At 50.2% G+C, this 19,184-nt stretch overlaps 1 protein-coding gene across 4 annotated transcripts in view; it reads right to left on the bottom strand.

Annotated features, from left to right (window-relative positions):
• Positions 1-561: 561 nt before the first annotated feature.
• FANCA (FA complementation group A) overlaps positions 562-19,184 on the bottom strand; it is a 1,007,136-nt gene continuing 988,513 nt past the window's right edge. For all 4 annotated transcript variants that reach the window (XM_085637706.1, XM_085637704.1, XM_085637705.1 and 1 more), the window contains exons 42-43: positions 15,991-16,083; positions 562-988 (exon numbers count right to left, since the gene is read on the bottom strand). In XM_085637706.1, the coding sequence (XP_085493832.1) occupies positions 881-988; positions 15,991-16,083 (201 nt within the window). In that variant the 3' untranslated portion in view covers positions 562-880. The remainder of the gene's footprint in view (positions 989-15,990; positions 16,084-19,184) is intronic.

The raw sequence follows: 19,184 nt of genomic DNA, 5'->3' as shown, positions 1-19,184 counted from the left end.
GGACTATGGAAGCAAATCACAACAGGTCTTGTGACGCTGAGTTTTTTTTAACAAAGTTAGAAAGTCGAGCCTCAACTCTAGATGCACGTATGTAGAGCAAGTGTATCAAAAGCCACACATGCTGCAAATAAAGTGTTACTGAAGTAAAGTAACCTGTTCTCTTGGAAAAGATAACCAAGTTGCGGGGAAGGTGACCATTATAAACTGGCAAGCCTGCCTAGGTTAGGAAGGGAAAGTGTGCTCCAGCTTTGAAAGTTCTTCAGCAGAGCGTCTGCAGCAGGGCCACTTGATAACACTGCTTTTTTGACTCCCTCCTTATTCTCCCTCCCACCATTAGAAAGATCAGCACAAAATCTAATGGAGTTTAAGTTTTTTATGGACAGTTTCGTGCTGATTTGTCTAACAATGCCAAAGTTCTAAATAAAAATAAAATCATAGTATCAATTTGAAACTCTGACCTATAGGCATGTATCTCTCACATTTGAGCTGTGTGGGCTTTTTAAAATCATGCCATATTATTGAGGCTTCAATAAAAAGTCATTGAATTTCCATCCCAAGCTGTTCCATAGTGCTATGTTTTTAATTTCAGGACATTCAATCACAAACTTCTCAGAGAAAAATATATTTAATTGTATTTAATGAAATGCTAACACATTCATTTCACATAAATAAAGACAGGTCACAAAGAGAAAATATTATTGGAAAAAAAAATCCACTTTTTTTCAAGTAGTTTCTTAATGTTCTACTGGCTTAACCAGTCATAAGGACTCTTCTTGAACTAATACTCCTTCCAGGATCCACCATGTCCGTCATCTGTTTGTGTTGAGAAATATCAATTTCTCGCCTGTGCATCACCATGGCCCTTTTACAAAGGTTTCATTTAGAAAAGGATGGGTTCATCATACAAAGTTTGATCCAATGACGATGAGGGCATGTTGAGAAGTGCAGCTCTCACTTCTGGATCAAATTCTCCACAGAGACCAAGTAGCTGCAGAAAAGACATACAGACGAAACAAAGTATAAAGCATACAGTACCAAAGGGACAGTGCAACAGATTTCCCACAGGGTAGCATTGTGTATATTTAATGACCATAAGCTGGCCCCTAGCTTCTGTTAAATCATATTTACATCTTTTAGGAATGCTTGAGTTGGCCCTAAAGATTTAAAACTGTAGGGTACCAACTGTTTGGCACCATCGATTCCAAGCAAGCAAATCCATACAGCACAGTCTTGCAGTGAACCCCATGCCGCTCTCCTGCAGACTGCTGCAACACAACCTCAGCTAATCGTTCCCCTTAAAGTACGAGTTACTTACCTTCGGTAACAATGCATCTGGTAGAGACGATTCTAGCCGCAGATTCCTTCACGTAGAATTATCCCCAGGTGTGAGACTGGATCCGGAATTTTTTTTGCCATGCGCGCCGGGGGCGGGGCGACATCACGCGACTCCGCCCAGGCGTCGTCCGCGTACGTGACGTCAGCGAGGTCACATAAGACCCACCCCGGCACGCCTACGTCAGTTTTTTCCTTTTCCGCGTGCAACGCGGATCCAATCCTTGCTACGGGCTTGTTAGGGCAAACGGAAGGTCGTGATGTCGCCCCGCCCCCAGCGAGCAGGGATGCTGTGTCAAAAATATTTCCGGATCTAGTCTCACGCCTGGGGATAATTCTACGTGAAGGAATCTGCGGCTAGTAGTCTCTATCAGATTGGAAGGTATTCAGCCTTGTGCTCTGGCCCCAATTTTTATTACGCAAACTGGATTCACTTTCAGAATTTCTTTCCTCATGGAAGAATTTTCTCTGCATCACAACTTTCCATTTCATAGTGCACTAAATGGTATACATTACAACTAATTTCCTCACTTTTAACAGCGATATATATATGCACTTGTTTGTTGAGATTTATCCTCATAAATCCAGGGCAAATGGTTTTGGCATGATTTTGAAAAGCGTTCTCAAAGCCATAGCTTAAGCAATTATTTCTCAATCGCTCAATCATACATTTATATAGCGCTGCAAATCACCCCTAGGGGTAGCGAGGCGTTGGAGTGTTTGCTGCTGCATGAAGGTTAGGTCAATTAAACATCCAGGTCTTCAGTTCTCTTATGAATTGCTGTAGTGTCAGTGCGGTCCAGAGGTGCAGGGGGGGGGGTTGTTCCAGGCCTTAGCAGCCAGGTGCGAAATGGCACGTGCTCTGCTGTTGGCTCAGTGGATTTTTGGTGTTCTGTGAGGGATGCTGAGTGAAGGTGTCTGGTCGGTTGGTAGAAGGTCAGGTGTTTTTTAATGTATGCTGACCCTTCGCTATGCAGGGTCTTGTATGCGTGGATCAGCATCTTGAACTGGCATCTCTTCTGGATCGGGAGTCAGTGTAGTTTCTTGAGATGGCGTGTGATGGAAGTACTTCTGGGGAGGTCGAGTGTGATTCTTGCCGTTGAATTCTGTACTTGCTGAAGTATTTTCAGTAGGTGTGAGGTGATTTCTAAGTAGAGCTTGTTTACAAATCCCAGTCTGCTGATGAAGAGGGCCTGTGTGACAGTCCATCTGATGTTTATCGGGAGCCACCTGAAGATCTTGCATAGCATGCAAAGGGTTAGGAAGCAGCCGGATGAGATTGTGTTGACTTGTTTCTTCAGGGTTAGGTTGCTGTCCAAGATGATGCCGAGGTTGTGGGCGTAGTCTGTTGGGGCTGGGGGTTGGCCAAGATCTGCGGACCACCACGTGCCATTCCATGGCGAGGGGTTGTTTCCAAAGATGTGAACCTCTGTCTTGTCTGTGTTGAGTTTAAGACAGTTGTCTTTCATCCAGTCCGCAACGTTCATCATGCATTTGTGGAAGTTGGCTTTGGTGGGAGTGAGGTCTTCGATTAGTGATAGGATGAGCTGGGTGTCTTTGGCGTAGGAGATGATGTTGAGTCCATACAATCTGACCGTGTCGCCCAGTGAGGTCATGAAGGTGTTGAGGAGGGTGGAGCTGTGGGATGATCAACAGGTGATCTTCTTGTGCTCTGAGGTGAACGGCGAGAAGCAGATCCTTTGGGTTCTACCGGTGAGGTACGAGGCCATCCATTTGAGGGTGTCTCCTTGGATCCCGATATGGTGGAGTCTGTTGATCAGGATGTGATGAGAGACAGTGTCAAACATGGCGGACAGGTCCAGGAGGATGAGGGCTGCCGTTTCTCCACGATCAAGAAGTGCTCTGATGTTGTCGGTGGCTGCAATGAGGGCTGTCTCAGTGCTATGGTTGGCTCGAAATCAGGATTTGGAGGGGTCCAGGAGTTTGTGGTCTTCTAGGTGTTGGGTGAGTTGCTGGTTCATTGCTTTCTCGAGGACTTTAGCTGGATAGAGGAGCAGCGAGATGGGTTGTTTGTTCTTCAGATTGGCTGGGTTGGTGGATGTTTTTTTCAGGAGGGGCCTCACTTCCGCATGCTTCCAGTCCTCCGGGAAGGAGGCCGCGGTGATGGTGGTGTTCGAGACTTTCCTGAGCGTGTTGCCGAGTATCTTAAGGTTGAAGACGTGGTGGGGACGGGGGTCAGTGGATGCGCCTGAGTGCATAGAGTTCATGATGACAATATATCTTGCGTGGTGAGGGGCTTCCAGTGGGTGAGCAGGGGTTTGTGTTAGTAGGTGTGAGCTGGTTGATGCTTTTGATGGTGGAGGGTTGGTGTTCGAAGTAGATGGCTGAGATGGAAAAGGTCAGCAAGGTTGTCGCAGAATTCTGGGAGGGTGTGATGCCGTTCTCGGCGGCTGCGGGGCTGGAGAATTCCCTCACGATGGTGGAGATTTCCCTGCTGCCGTTTGTGCTAGCTTGGATGCGGTCTGCTAGGGCATTCTTCTTGGTGTCTTTAAGTAGGGGGTGGTAATGCTTGAATTAGGTTTTGAAGGCTGTGTGGTCTTCTGTCTATTTGCTGATACACCACTTCCTTTAAAGTTCCCGGCAGATGCATTTGGTGGAGTGCAGTTCTTCATTATACCAGACTGCTATTTTGGTTAGTCTACGGCCTTGCCTTGTCCCATGAGGCACAGGGTCAAGACTGATTGGCATGGGTTCAAACTGGAATGGCATGGTGATCTGGATGTGATCGGACAGGTTGCCCTGATGCTGTGCCCACTGGAACTTCAGGTCCCACTGCAGAGCCCGCATATGCCATCTGGCATGATCCACTAACAGGATGCAGGAGGCTATCAGGCCCAGTAGCCGGAGGGTCATCCTGACCGAAACCTGGGATAGAGGCTGAAAGATCGGAATCATAGCCCGAATATCCCAGACTTGCTGCTTGGGAGGATAAACCCGAAACTGCGCCGAGTCCAGAACCGCTCCGATGAAGAGGAGCATCTGAGAAGGAGTCATATGTGACCACTACCCCACATAGGGTACGTTAAGTCCCAAGATATGGGAACCCTCTTTGGAAGAACCTCCGCAGCAGAGGAAAAAACAAAAGAGCCACGGGGAAAAAAACACCCCCGCTGAAGGCTTGACAAGCAGCCCAATCTCAGGGCCAAGTCTGCGCAACAACTCCTGCAGAACCCACACACAATCAACACAAGGGCCGTCCAGCAGCCAACAATGCCAAAGTCCCAAGGAAAGACGTAAATGGCCAGAAAACACACTCCACAGCCAGAATAGCCGGCCTAAGAAGGCCCAGAATCAACCCAACTCAGAAGTCACTGAGGAGGGGACAGAGGAGGAGGAGGAGGACGGAGCCCTGCCAAGAGCCTTTGGATGGCAGAGTCGGCCGGGGCATGGAACAACAGGCTGCCATCAAACGGAAGGTCGATGAGTCGCTCCCGAATTTTCTCTGGGAATACTCTGTCCCGAAGCCAGGCACGGCGACGGAGAGTGACTGAGGAAGCCATGGCCCGGCCCAGCACCTCTGAGATGTCCGGAGCGGAGAATAAACGCTGCAAGCTTCCGGCCATCCAATGCAAGATGCCGTAAGTCCACCTGACTAGACTCCTGGGACGCTGCAGATCCCAGAGACTCAGCCGAGTCCCACAAACAGGAGGAGGCCCTAGCCAGCACACACAAGGTGTTACGGGCGTGCAGGTCGAGGTGAACATGTTGCGTCCCCAAGAGTCCAGCCAGCGTGCCTCTCGGGATGGCGGAGACAAAAGTGGCGGCAGGGAGGGAAGAGCAGTCCGCAAAAGGGGGCTAGCGGCTGAGGGGTGAAGGGAAAGACACGCCGGGTCACGCGGCGCCAGGAGGTGCCGGTGCAGAAGATGCTGAGGCACCAGGTCCCTCCAAGCCCCCGTCAAGGAAGAAAGGAGCGAACCTTCAAAGGGAAGTAAGATTTCCTTCCCACCAGAGCCCTGGTGGAGGACCTCCAATAGATGGTCTGCCGGAAAGTGAGCCACCGGGTCACCCATGCGCAGGATGCCCACAGGTGTGGACACCGCATGAGCGAAGGCCGCACCCGCCTCCGTAGGGCCCCGCGGTGGAGAAAGCAGCTCCTCCGTGGGCGATGGCTGCAAACTAAGGCGGCCGTCTCCGAGGCCAAGCGGGACGGGCAAGGGCCAGACCTAGAAGTCAGAAGGAGCCGAAGAATGAGGGACCTGCCGCTCTTCAGACGAACACCTCTGCCTCAGGAAGGGCGGGGAGCCGCCCTTCGATGCCGGTGAAAAAGACACCACACGGCGACCAGTCTCCGGGGAGGACGACACCAATATACAGCCTGCCTCCGGAGAAGAAGGAGCGTCCGAAGACAAATCCGTGGTACGACCCCTGCGCGGAGCCGTAGAGTCCGCTGTTTGAGGCAGGACGTCGGCACCAGCCTGTGTCACCGGACAAGGTACCTCCAAGTCACACCGGAGCGGAGACCGGAGTAGAGCTGGAGCCGCACCGGCCCGGGGGCGGTGCCGGGATGATGCCGACCCACCCCCATCGAGGCAGCCACCTGCGTGGGGGAACGAGACTGGCCTGGCGAGTGGCATGAAGCCCCCGGCAGCCGCGGCCCAGAATGAGGCGAAGATCACTCGGCAACCCATGTGGCGGCACCAGGGACGATCCAACCTCCGACTCGCCGTCCGTCGAGGCAGCCGCCTGTGGGGTGGGACGAGAGGGGCCCGGAGAGGGACGAGGGGTCCTCCCTCGGCCTCGACCCGGAGCGGGACGAGGAGGGTCCACCGACCCCTGTGGCTCCGCACGGTCCAGCTGCTGCCGGCGCCGTTGCAGCGTCACCTTGGCCTTAGACACGACCACCTTGTCAAAGGACCGAGAGGGGCTCGGGATGTGACCCGAGCCCCGGCGACCTCCCACGACACCACAGGGACCCCTGTGGGAGTTTGCGGCGAGGCAGAGACGCCGTGGCTTGAAGGAGGTGCCCCAGAGGAGCCGCACCCCAACAGCACCACATCCTCCAAGCCTGGATCCGAACTAGTCGGCGCCGGAGCCACTGGCGGCACCGCGGAGGTCCCTGCGCAGGGCAAAGGATCCGCCGACGCCCCAGGAGGGGAAGGAGGAGGAGACGCCAGCGAGGCCTGTAAAGCCGCCGCATAAGTCTCCATTTGGACTCTCGAACACCGGGAAACGGTGGATAGGACGATACGCGGGGCCGCATCACTTGCGGAGAGTCCACGCCCCCGGGAGGCCGGAAACCAGCCCCCGGGGACAAACTGCGACACTTACCCACCGGGGAGCGATGCTCACGTGACATCAGAGAAGGGCGAAGACGACGACCACGGCCGAATCTGAAGCCGTCCGCCGAAGCAGACCGAGGGGAGGACGTCGACCTGGAGAGACGCGGCGAGAGAAGTTTCATCCGGCGCTCCCGCCGCAAATTCGGCTTCAACTGTTGGCACGCCGCACAATCTGTGGTGCCGTGATCCTCCCCCCACACACCACATACAAATGAGGTGAGGGTCCGTCGCCGACATAAGACGCCCACAAAACGTGCAAGATTTAAAGCCCGAAGGCATTCGCACACTGTTCCACCAAAAAGAAATGGAAGAAAAAGGGGCCTTAACAGGCCCGTGGCAAGGATCAGATCCGTGTTGCACGCGGAAAAGGAAAAAAGTGATGTAGGCGGGGCGGGTCTTATGTGACCTCGCTGACGTCACGTACGCGGACGACGCCTGGGCGGAGTCGCGTGATGTCGCCCCACCCCCGGCGCACAGGGATGCTGTGGCAAAAAAGTTTCCGGATCCAGTCTCATGCCTGGGGATAATTCTACGTGAAGGAATCTGCGGCTAGTAGTCTCTATCAGATATCCGTCCCAAAGCAATATACCATGTTAGACTATTCCATTACACAAACACACAGCCCTTGCAGGCTGAGTGTCTGGGTATAGGACAAAACAGAGAGTGAACACGGCACACATCCTTGTGTGCCGTGCCCACAACATACACTGCCCTGGCATACATCAGCCAATCAGGACTAGGCCACTGCCCTCCTCCCACAGGAGAGTGGCAGGATATGGGGTGTACCCACCCCAGGGCAGTGGTCCCTGCCCTTTACCTACCTGTAACGCCCCTAAATTTAGTATTTAGGGGCACCCTGAACCTTCCTTCCTTAGATCCAGATTCCAAAACTGCAAAGAAGATCAAGAAAAAAGAAGACCTGCCGTGCAGCTGCTAAAAAGAGGAAGACACCAACTGCTTTGGCCCCGGCCCTACCGGACTGTTGACCCTCAAACCTGCTCCTGCTAAATCCCGGCATCTCCCGTGGCCAGCAACCTCACAAACCCCAGAGGACCTGGCTACCTTGTGACTCTGAGCATCTGGGACTCCCACGAGCAGTGGCACTGCTCAACGCAAGTAACTGACCCCTGGCAACATCCAGGAACCGCAAACCCTGCACACTCTGCACCCGCCAAGCCTGGCCTGTGCTGGAGTGGACAAAGACCACAAGGACATCCCCCCGGCGACTGTGACCCCAAATCCAGTACCCAAGGACCCACCTCGATGCTCCGGATGACGCCTGCAGCCTCAAAACCAGGGAGCCCCCCCAACCGTGATCAACAGAGGGTAAGATTTCCCGACACCAAAAGGCACCCCGGCCCCCTGTGCCCAACTCCTGGGTACCTACCTATCCTCCAACTACCCAACTTACCTCTCGATGTGATGGTCACACCTGAAGAATCTTCGTCCCAGAGCTTGCAGCCTTTGTTTGTTCGTTCTTGAGCTTCTCCATTGCAATCCATTGAGCGCCCGACGGCTCAAAAGCACCCTGCACCCAGCCGCACGAGTGCCCCTGGCTGTGCAACCTCTACTCCTACCTACTTCCCCATTTGCCCTGAGCAAGTGACCAGGAGCCCAGCTCCCACAGCCGCGTAGGCTGCTAGTCAGCAGCCACCAACCAAGGGCCCCCTGCCTTCCATAGGATAACATTGGGCCTAACTCACTCTGCACCCAGCTGCTCCTGTGTCGCTGAGGGTGTAACAACTGTACTTAACTGACCCTGGGAGACCCCTGAGCCTATGCCCAGAACCTTAACTCTGCCAGTCGAGTACTTACCCAAAAGCCGATAACTCACTTTTCTTCGATAGGGTAACATTGACTGGTTTCACTTGAAATTTCTAAAGTTTCTAAACTTGAAAATATTCACCTAAAATCAACCGAGTAACGAAAACAGAAATACTCACTTGCTATTAGGAGAGATCCCAGTGCTGGATCTTGGTACCCAGCACTGACCCTGAAAAGTAATTACAAACCTTACTTACCGCTAATTTAATTTTCTTCCATAGGAAACCATTGACTGTTTTTCTGTGAAATTTCTTCTAAGTGTCGATTTTTGCAAACTACAAATATTCTTTAAAAATCGCCTGTATAACCTAAACGCATTCTATCAACTGCTTACAGGTGGTATACTAGTGCTGGATCCAGGATCCAACACAGAACCCGAAAAATTAACCATAACCCCACTTACCTGCCAAGTGAATTTCCTCCCATAGGATAACATTGGTAATTTGATTAGAAAAAGTTTCTGTCAACTTTTAAAATACCAAAATATTGCTTAAAAATCACAACAGTAACTTAAACGTATTTACTCACCTGTTTCCAAGAACTGTCCCAGGACTCAATCTAGGATCCAGTCCTGGAGTTAGAAAAGTAATCCTGAAAGTAATCAATTTCATTTAACTTAAAATTCCCATTGAGCTCAATGTATTATTGTGTTTGAAATTGTGTTGCCTATTGCAACAAACTGTAACTATTGCATTCAAAAGTCAATTGCCTATTGCAAAGTATTTAACTAAAGCATCTTATTCTGAGAAAGTATATTTTGATACCTATTGTTGGTTCTAAAATAAAACAACCATATATTTTAATATACAAACCATTGGCCTAGAGTTCAGTTCTTGAGTGTGTGAGACCATTTGCTGACTGAGTGTGTGCAACAAATGGTTTACACTATCCTCTGATACTGCCTTACTGCTCGACCAAGCTACCACTTTAGAGAGTAAGGTTATATCTAACTTTAGCTACTGCCAAACCTCTGGGGACTGTGGACCCTGTACACACTGTACCTATTTGGGAACAGTATATACAGAGCCACTTTTCTACACTTGGTCTTTTGTATGGAGAACTTTAAACAACGTTTAATGTCTAGAGAATGTATGGCCCTCTCTGCAGGTGAAGACGGATTAGAGAAGAAGGAAGGCAAAATGATGGGCTCATTGAGATGAAAAGCAGATGGCACTTCTGGGATGAATGATGGATTAGTGTGCAGAATGACTGTCTTCCTGGAACTGGTGATAAGGTTCTTTAATTGTGAAAACCTGAATTTCACTTATTCGCTTGGCAGACGTGATAGCTAAGAGAAAAGCCCCCTTCCATGAAATGAACTTCAACTCAGACTGGTGAATGGGCTCAAGAGGAGATCTCATAAGTTGTGATAAAACTGTGTTCAGCTGCCATTGCACAGGTGGGGGCTAGACCTGAAAGAGACCCTTGATAAACTCATTCACCAGTCTATTCAACCATAAGGTTAATTGTCCAGAACGTTACCTGAATCTAGAAATTGCCGCTAGGTGCACCCTGATGGATGCATGAGAGAGTCCTGACTTGGCTAGAGACAGCATATCTGTAAGAATCATCTGCCCAGGTGTAGAGGAGAAAGGATGGCAAGACTGACAAGCATACCATGAGCAAAATATTTTCCATTTTGCAGAATAGCATTGGTTTGTAGAAGGAGCACGAGCCTTATCAAGAATTGAAGCACATTCTTCAGAGACCTACAGCTCCGAATTCACCATGTGAGGAGCCAGGCCGATAACTTGAGTACGAATCTGTGGGTGAACCACTTTGCCCTGGTTGATTGAAAGGAGAGCCTCCGTTGGCTGAAACTGAATTATACGGGCACTCTGATAGGTGAAGAAGCTCAGTGAACTAATACTGTCTTGGCCACGCTGGTGCGATGAGAATGAGATGGCAAGGTTCTCTTTTGACTTTTTTGATGACTTTTGGAATGAGTGGAATCGAGGTAAATGCGTATGCAAATGTCCGCATCCAAGAGAAACGGAAGGCGTTCCCCCCCCAAAAATCCCGGCTGAGGGTATCTGCTGGGGAATAATCTGCACTTCTTATTGAGAGAAGAGGCAAAAAGATCCAGAGTTGGATAGCCCCAAGACTAGAAATCACTCAGTAACTGGTTCTTGTTGAGCTCTCACTTGTGATACTGTTTGTCCGTCCTGCTGAGCAAATCTACCAATTCATTCAGTACTCCTGGGACATGTTCTATTTTAAGAGAGAGGTTGTTGGCTATCAACCATTCCCATATCCATTGCGCTTGGGCCGACATAACCTGTGACTTCGTTCCTCCTCGTTTGCGGAGATAAAACATGGTGGTAGTGTTGTCGGTTCTCACCAGTACTGAAGAGTTGCGAAGCCTGGGTAGAAAAGCCTGAAGACCCAGAAACACCACCTTCAGCTATAGGTTTATTTGAGATGATGCTTCCTGACTGGACCACTTCCAGTGAACCTCTAAGTCCAATAGATGTGCTCCCCATCCGTCTATGGAGGTGTCCATTGCCATCACCACCTGGGGTATCACAGGAAAGAGAGACTCAGTGAGACATTGTTTCTGATTGTCCACCAGGACATTGCCAACGTCAAGTTCGAAGTTATTGAAATCTTGTCCTTGAAAGATCTGCGGCACTGAGTCCACTTTGCATCGATCTGTTTCTCAAGATGCCGCATGCGAAGGTGAAAGTTCAGGATCAAGGGGATGCAGGATGACATCATCCCCCACATGGACTTGTATGTCTTTAGAGAAGTGAACTCTCTTGCAGAAAGGAATTGTGTGAGAGTTTGCAAGCGGGAAATTCTCTCTTTCGTGGGGAAAGCTGGCGCTAATCTTGTGTCTAGGACCACTCCTAGGAACACTGCCGATCTGGAAGGAATGAGGGAGGATTTTTCCTCATTGAGCTTGAGGCCTGGGGATTGGAACAGCCTCAGGCAAGCCTCTGTTGACTTTTTTGTTGAATGAAAAGTGGGACCGTTTGCCAACCAGTCGTCCAGGTAGGGAAAAATCTGGTGACCTGAACGACTGAGAAAGGCCACCATCGACACCATGCACATAGTGAATACTCTTGGTGCAGACTTAAACCTGAAAGGGAGCACCTTAAACTGGTAATGGCACCCTGCCACCTTGAACCTGAGAAACCTTTGGTGCGTTGGATGTATCAGAATATGGAAATATGCATCCAGTAGATCTAGGGAGAATATGGAGTCTCCTGAGTCCACCAGTTGCAGAATTTCTTGAAGAGATAACATCCTGAAGGGCAGCCTTTTGATGAACATGTTTGGAGGCAGGTGATTGATCTGAGGCTCTTACTTTCCTGACTTCTTCTTGATGAGAAAGAAGTTGGAATTAGAAACTTTGGTTGCACTGATTGAACGGCATCTTTTTTTATTGTGTTCTTGGAAATAAGTAATTGAATCTCTTTTAGAATGGCACAATGACTATGTATGCCTTGTGCAGAGGTACATGTGGGGCTTTTAAACAAATTCCAAGGTGTGACCATGCTGGATTACGTCTAACACCCATCTGTTGGAAAAGATGAGCTTCCAGTGATTGAAGAATTTGAAAGAGGATTGTCTAAATGATGTGGGACTGTGGTGACAGGAGCATGCGTTACATCATTGCTTCCTTGTAGTATCCTGCACCTTTCCACCAGCCGAAGGACAGCGATGCATTGGCTGTCTGGAATATGTGGACGTTGTGGTTGGTCTGTGGCACTGGGCAGAAAATTGAGATCGAAAACCATGTTGAGAGTAGGGCTAAAACCTCTGCTGGAACAGTGGTCTGGTTTTAAATTGGTTTCTACCCCTGCCTCAAAAGGGCTGAAAACGCCTCAGCTATAGGGTGCAAAGTGATCTAGCCGCCTTGGTATCCGACTTTAGAGACTGCATTGCGTCATAAACTTGCTTCCCAAACAGTTTGTCCCTGTCAAAAAGAATGTTGAGTACTTTGGCTTGCACCTCTGGGCGGAATGCAGTAGCCTTAAGCCAACCTTGTCGCTGCAAAACTGCTGCTCCAGCCATTTCCCTTAAGGCAGTGGAGGAAACGTCCATGGCCACATCCATGATGTCAGAAGAGGCCTTTTCTCCTTCCATTAAAATTTCCCGGGCCTCCTCCTTTTTGTCCTCTGGGAGATACTCCAATAGAGATGACATGTCAGACCACATCTGACCGTCATAGCGTTGAAGGCTCTTATTGAGATCGATGCCATAGCAGACAATTTCTTCCCTATATTATCAAGCCTGCAGCCTTCTTTATCCAGAGGCGCAGTGCACGGCAAGGAAGGGTTCTTCGATCTTTGAGCATGATGACAAAATCCAGATTAGGTTGACCAATGAGGCATGCAGGTGAATTTTCCAGGGCTTTGTATTTTTTAGCTAGTTTCGGTATAACAGCTGCTACTGACGCTGGGGTCTTCATTAGTTTTAATCCCTCTTGCCAGATGAAGTCTATAATTGGGATAGCACAAGTTGTGTGCTGAGTTCCTGCCTTAAAATCCTAGAGGAAGCACTCCATTTGCTTCACTGGGAGAGGGAGGTCAAAGTGCTTGGATGCTCTCTCAAGAAAGTAATGGAAACTACCAATGTCTGCAGGCGGGCAATCCGCTGTAAGATAATGTTCGCATTGGTGTCACATAATCATCCCACTCAGGATGCTCACTAGTGTCCAACAGGATCTCTCCTCTCCCTTTTCTGGCTGCTGGGCAGCATCACTGTCATAGAATAAGTCTGAAATAGTAATCGGTGGTGGTACAGGCCGTTCCCTCTGTAGCCTGGGTAGGTACCCTTCGCTGCATCTCTACCCTCAGCAACTGCACGGGAGAGCACGGCCCGGGCCTCCTCCGGGCACTGTGGCAGCACCTGCGTGACCGTGTCCCAACCGAATTGGTGTAACTGCCCGAGAGATATGCGGTGTTCACAGACCGCAGTCCTAAGCTGACGGAAGAAAACATCTTCTTCTCAAGGTGATCCAGCTTTTTGGATTACCTATCAGGTGGAGCAGTAGGGAAAGCGCCCTTGGACCACCAAGCTCTCTGGATAGGGTGTTAGGAGAGGAAAATGGGGTCACCCAGTGCCGGGCAGTGGCGTCAGGCAATCATCCTATCCACAGGAGCCCTTGTGCCGGGCTTGGACCAGGTGTATGTGAGGGCCTCATTGAATGGCAGCAGGGGCTCCGAAGAGGCCGCTGCCGGTTGAAGCACATCGGTCAGGAGGTTGGTCCTGACCGCCACCGTAGGAAGCTCAAGGTTTAAGGCCTCAGATGCCCTACGCAACACCACAGCGTAAGAGGTTCCCTCCTCCGTAGCCACGGTAGGGGGGGAAGCATGCCAAAATCTGGAGAAGTGTCCAGACCACTGGCCTCACCAAACTCCTCTCTCCAGTCCGGTTCTTCCAACTGGTCTGCCAGAGGGTCCATAGACCCCTCCCAGTCCTCCTCACTCTCCTCTGATTGCCACTCAGGGCAGTAGGGAACACCAGGGGAGGACAGAGGTACAAAAGTACCGGTCGGCTCCGGTACGGGTGTCGGCCGACGCTGGTCCGGCTCCATGTCCATGTTGAGGGGGAGGCTGAGATCGACGTCAGTTGGGGACACAACCGGCAAAAGAGGGGGCGGAGGTGTCGCCAATGGATTAGAGGCCGAAGGAGGTGTCATACAGTCGACCAGCGCCGGTTGCGGATCCAGGCCTGGATCCCTGGGGAGCCCAGCGGGGCCGAAGCCGCCGGCATTGAAGGCCTAGAACCCCCCAGCTGAGTCCGCGGGGCCCGAAGGTGCGCTGGCGGAGTCGGGCTGCCCAAAGATGGAATGGAGGGCTTAATAAAAACTTCGAAGTTGGGCAGGGGTCGCTCTGGCTCCCGGGAAGGGAGGGAAGCTCGAAGCCAACCTAACAGGCTCAGCGGACAGAGCCGGACGACTACCTGCCACATGCAGCGTCGCATCGGCCGACAGACGGGGAGAACGCGAAGAGTGATGGTGCTTCTTCGCTTACTTTCTGTGCTTCGACTTACCCGAAGACTTCGACGAGGAGTGGTGGTGATGGCTCCGCAACCTCCCTCTCGACCAGGACCTTGAGCAGGGTGGAGCCGACTGTCAGGCCTCCAGAAGCTTTCGGGACCGCTCCCGCAAAGACGTCGGGCCATGGCCCGACAGTTGGAGCACGACTCGTCATCCTCCGTCTTCTGACATTTAACAATTCAACTAGGAGCGGCTATATGCAGAATCAAAAATACCCTCATCCCCAGATTCCTGAAACTCCAGCAGACATACTGGTGGCAGGGAAGAGATCTTAGAAATATCCTGAGGCATAGAGGTCATCCCGTACTTGAAATGAACAAACAATGTATCTTTTCCTGCTGTCGACAATGCCGTTTATGACGTGGATCCAGCAGGGAACTTTGTCGACAGAAAACTGCAGGCACCGTCAGCATTGCTGATATCTTCATTGTTGTAGATGGTCTTGACAGCGGCGTTGTCAAAGTCTTCGTTGACGACGATGAGGCAGTCGGCATTGTTTTCATCGATATAGTGGAAGTTGCTGTCGACACTGTCTTCGGTGAGGACACTCTAGGCAAAACGACAGGCATAGACAGTAAGATCTTAGCCAATGGCTTTGTCAACTGACAAATTTTCTTTGCAGTAGGCTCCTTAAATAGAGCAAGAGAAGCCGATAAAGGTGAAGAAACAGACTTTTCATGAGAGGAGGAAGGGCCAGCCAGTTCCTTGCTTCTTTTCCCTTCACTACTGGTCTCTCCACTGTGAAACTTGGAGTTTTTAGAGTATCTCTCAGAGGATGAAGAACCCTCATCTTTTCTATTTTGTGAGGAGGAATGAGCCTTCCCCTCACACTTATGAGTCTGAGTCTGAATGCGTTTTCTTCTTCTGTAGCCACAGAAATAATCTACCCTGCTGATCCTTGAGGGTCTTAGCAGAAAAGGTACTGCCGTACTCGTATTCTTTAGGCTTATGTTGGGGAGAAAGACACTATAAGCACTCTTTATGTGTCCTTAGAATAAAGTCTGTACTTTCCACAAGTCTTGCAAGGCCTGAATAGCCTTTTTTTTTTTTTACTCAGACATTCTGTCAGAAAAATAGTAGAACACACTCCCAGACTGTACCGCAGATGTTCTTAGGATTGAAGATGAACTGAAAAGCTGTGGTTCAAAAGTTTATCAGTGAAACATTGACTGAGCAGGGCTCAGGGAGACTCCTAAGACACGACGTGCGGTTAGAAATCTGAGGTTAGGTTGGCTCTGCAAGGGATGAGGTCTGAGCTCTGACTGGTTGAAGTTTGGGACTATTAAAATGATTTGAATGGGCTAACATGGAATATAGCTTTTACTGTGGATGTCAGTGCTAAGGCTGTGGCATTACTTTTAATACTGTTACCGTGGGACTCGCACCATGATAACAGGGACAATTCAAGCATGTGAATCTATAAAAGATACAATTCTGGAGAACTCATAAAACCAAAATCAACTTAAATATACAAAAGATCTATGGTGCCTTCAGGCAAACTTGACAATGGACAAATTTAACCACCTGGTTTATGTGCAGAAGGCTCTTCTTTGGGCACTGTGGAATTGAGTGAAGCAGATACTGACGGCTCTGGGTTATCAGCTCCAGAGAATCAATCTAGAAAGAAGAAAGCAGGAGTATATTCAGAATAGGTTAGTGAGGCACCTTGCTTACCCCACCGTAAAAATGAGTATCACAGAATGCATAGAAATTGAGCTTGTACCATAAATTGATGAATTCCCACCAAACATTTTTTGTTACTTTTCGTTAGTTTAAAGGCACACTTAGAATTACTAGACTTAGGAGTTGTCATTTCTACATTAACACTAGCTGTCACCATTTGTCTATGGGGGTCTAAATTGCATGAAGAACAAGTTACTTACCTTCTGTAATGCCTTATCTGGTTGCAGATTCCTTAATTCCTTACCTTAGAATATTCCTAAGGCATCAGAGTGGACCAGAAAGTTTTCAAGCAGTATCCCTGTGTGCCAGTAGGTGGCGCTGTTGGGCTCGGTGTCTGCCACACCAGAAATGACGTGCACGGTGCCCAATAAAGATGCCACCGCAGCATGCTGGCATTAGTTCCCTTCACAGCTTTCCACAGCAGGAGCACGGAGCTATGATAAAGGCTGACAACTGATTTAAATTTTAAGGCCCTTAGAAGGGTGACCCTTATACTAATCCGTTCGTAGAGCAAGCAGGATCGGTAAGGATTCCACGGCTAAATAGAGTCTCTACCAGATAAGGCGTTACCGAAGGTAAGTAACTTGTTCATCTGATAGTGACTTCTAGCTGCAGATTTCTTAATTTTGATTAGATACCCAAGCAATGCCTCCGCAGAGGTGGGTCTGCGAAACTGATTTAAACCAGAAGTCCTGCAGTATTGAATGGGCAATGTGCCCGTCACAATGGACCTGACTGTCCAGGCAGAAGTACTTGGTAAACATGTGCTGAGATGCATACGTTGCTGCCGGACAGATGTCCAGGAAAGGGAATTTGCGGGCTAATGTACAAGTTACTTAACTTCGGTAACGATGTATCTGGTAGAGACGATTCTAGCCGCAGATTCCTTAACATAGAATTATCCCCAGGCGTGAGACTGGATCCGTAAAATTTTGCCACAGCATCTCTGCGCGCCGGGGGCGGTACCACGCGACCCTGCCCTGACGTCATCCGCGGACGTGACGTCAGCGACATCACATAAGTCCCACCCCGGCGCGCTGACGTGAGTTTTCTTAGGAGAACCTTTTCCGCGCCACAACGCGGAGCCATCACCAAGAAAACTGTGAGAGTATGGGAACAGTGTGCAAAACATTTTCCGCGCCACAACGCGGAGCCATCACCTACAAAACTGTGAGAGTATGGGAACAGTGTGCAAAACAATCAGTGAAACAAAAAGGGAAGAAGCAAATGGTGAGGAACAGCACCATTAGGGACAGTGCCAAGCACTGCGTTACTGAAAGTCATGGAAAAGAAGGAGCAGAGCACTGCTCTGAGAAGCAACCCCGCAAGCGAAGGCAATCTCCCCTCTGGAGACAGAAAAACATGTGAAAAATGTCGGGGCATACGACAAAGTCAGCAAACACAATCTATAACAGTGAAGGGCGACAAGTCCAGAACAGATGAGGAACGACAATCACCCCAAGACAACACCAGCAAGGAGTGTCGTAACCCCTGCAAAAAGCGAAGGGCTGAGGCACAGCCAAGAAACCCCAACCTAGAGGAGTGCAGAGGGAAAAGTATGAGTAGGCCCCACACTGGAAGACCCAAGGTGCAGGGATGCCACAGTACATATGAACCCACCGGCCAAGTACCAGAAAGGAAGGAGTGGAACAAAGAAAGAGAACGAAGCATCCCGCCAGGGAGGAAGAGAAAGAGAGCACCCACAGAAGACAAATGCCACCTGGAGGGAGGCGAGTGCAGAAGACCAAGCTGAAGGGTCCTCGCAGAACGGGGAGGAAGGGCGGGCCGTGAAGGAATCTGCAGCTAAAATCGTCTCTACCAGATACATCGTTACCGAAGGTAAGTAACTTGTACATCTGATAGACTACTAGTCACAGATTCCTTAATGTAGAATAGATACCCTAGCCATACCCTGAGGGGAGGAGGGGTGCGAGAGAACCTCACCAGCTTGGAAGAACACAGGTCCCCAACAGGGGATATGCCCCGGGGACAGGAAGGACGTCCCACTCCCCTCCAAGCAGAAGAAAGCAAGAACAAGGAGAAGGGAAGGCCAGGATACCACAAGCCTACTCGAGGAGCAAAGGGAGTCCACCAGAAAACCTGGAGGGGCAGACAGCATCCAGCGAGTACCAACGGAAGAAAAGAACCACCCTCAAAGCCAAGGAGCAGATGAGGCAGAGCCCGCCCCAGGAGAACACACACACACAGCGAAGGGGACAGCTGAACGGGTATCCATCCCGAGGCAGGGAACAAGGCAGGAACGGTTCCACAGTTGATAAGCGCAGACGTGAGAAAGAAGACACAGACGCACAAAGCTCCAACAAGCAAGGGACAGGAGCACACGCTGACATGTCGAGGCCCACGGAAGTGGACCAAAACTACAAGGCGCGCGCAGCAGACAGCTGGCGAACACTATGAAGCAGCGCAAGTCGAGTGCACGACGAAGACAGAGGCAAGGGAACCCCAGAACAAGCCTTAGAGAAGGACCGGCCCATGAATAGAAGCGGGACAGGCCCGAAGAGAAAGAGACACATGTAGTACCGACCGAAAGCCGGCAACCAGAACACAAGAGAGCACCAGGAGAACCAGCCCCCCTGGAACACAAGGCAGACAGGCCCAGGCTGAAATGGAGGAGAACAAATTGGAAACACCAAGACACGACACTTTAAACAGCATGAAAAGGTCGGTCCGGCGATCCAGAGGCGAAGAGGGAAGGAATCCTGCAGAAGAAGGATAGAAACACCCTCGGATACTGAGCGGGACAGAACCTGGAGCAGCGCAAGCTGCGCAAGGGTGGAAGAAAAACATGAGGAACCCGAGAAGGTATCCACGCCCACCTAGCTTAAGACAGAGCTATACAATAGCCAACAAATACCCCATCTAGGGTATGACTCTTCCCTAAACAAAAACAGGGAAACACCTCTTAGGGAAACCCGCAGCAGAGGTCAAGAACACAAAAGACCTGTGGAAAACACCACAGACGGCTTACCAATCAGCCAAAAAAGACACAAAGGGTCCAACCTGAGGACCTATAT

This window comes from Triturus cristatus, chromosome 12, assembly GCF_964204655.1.
Source record: "Triturus cristatus chromosome 12, aTriCri1.1, whole genome shotgun sequence".
NCBI classification, from domain to species: Eukaryota; Metazoa; Chordata; class Amphibia; order Caudata; family Salamandridae; genus Triturus; species Triturus cristatus.
The sequence above is the reverse complement of the archived record's forward strand: the minus strand, read 5'-3'. Positions and strand labels throughout refer to the sequence as shown.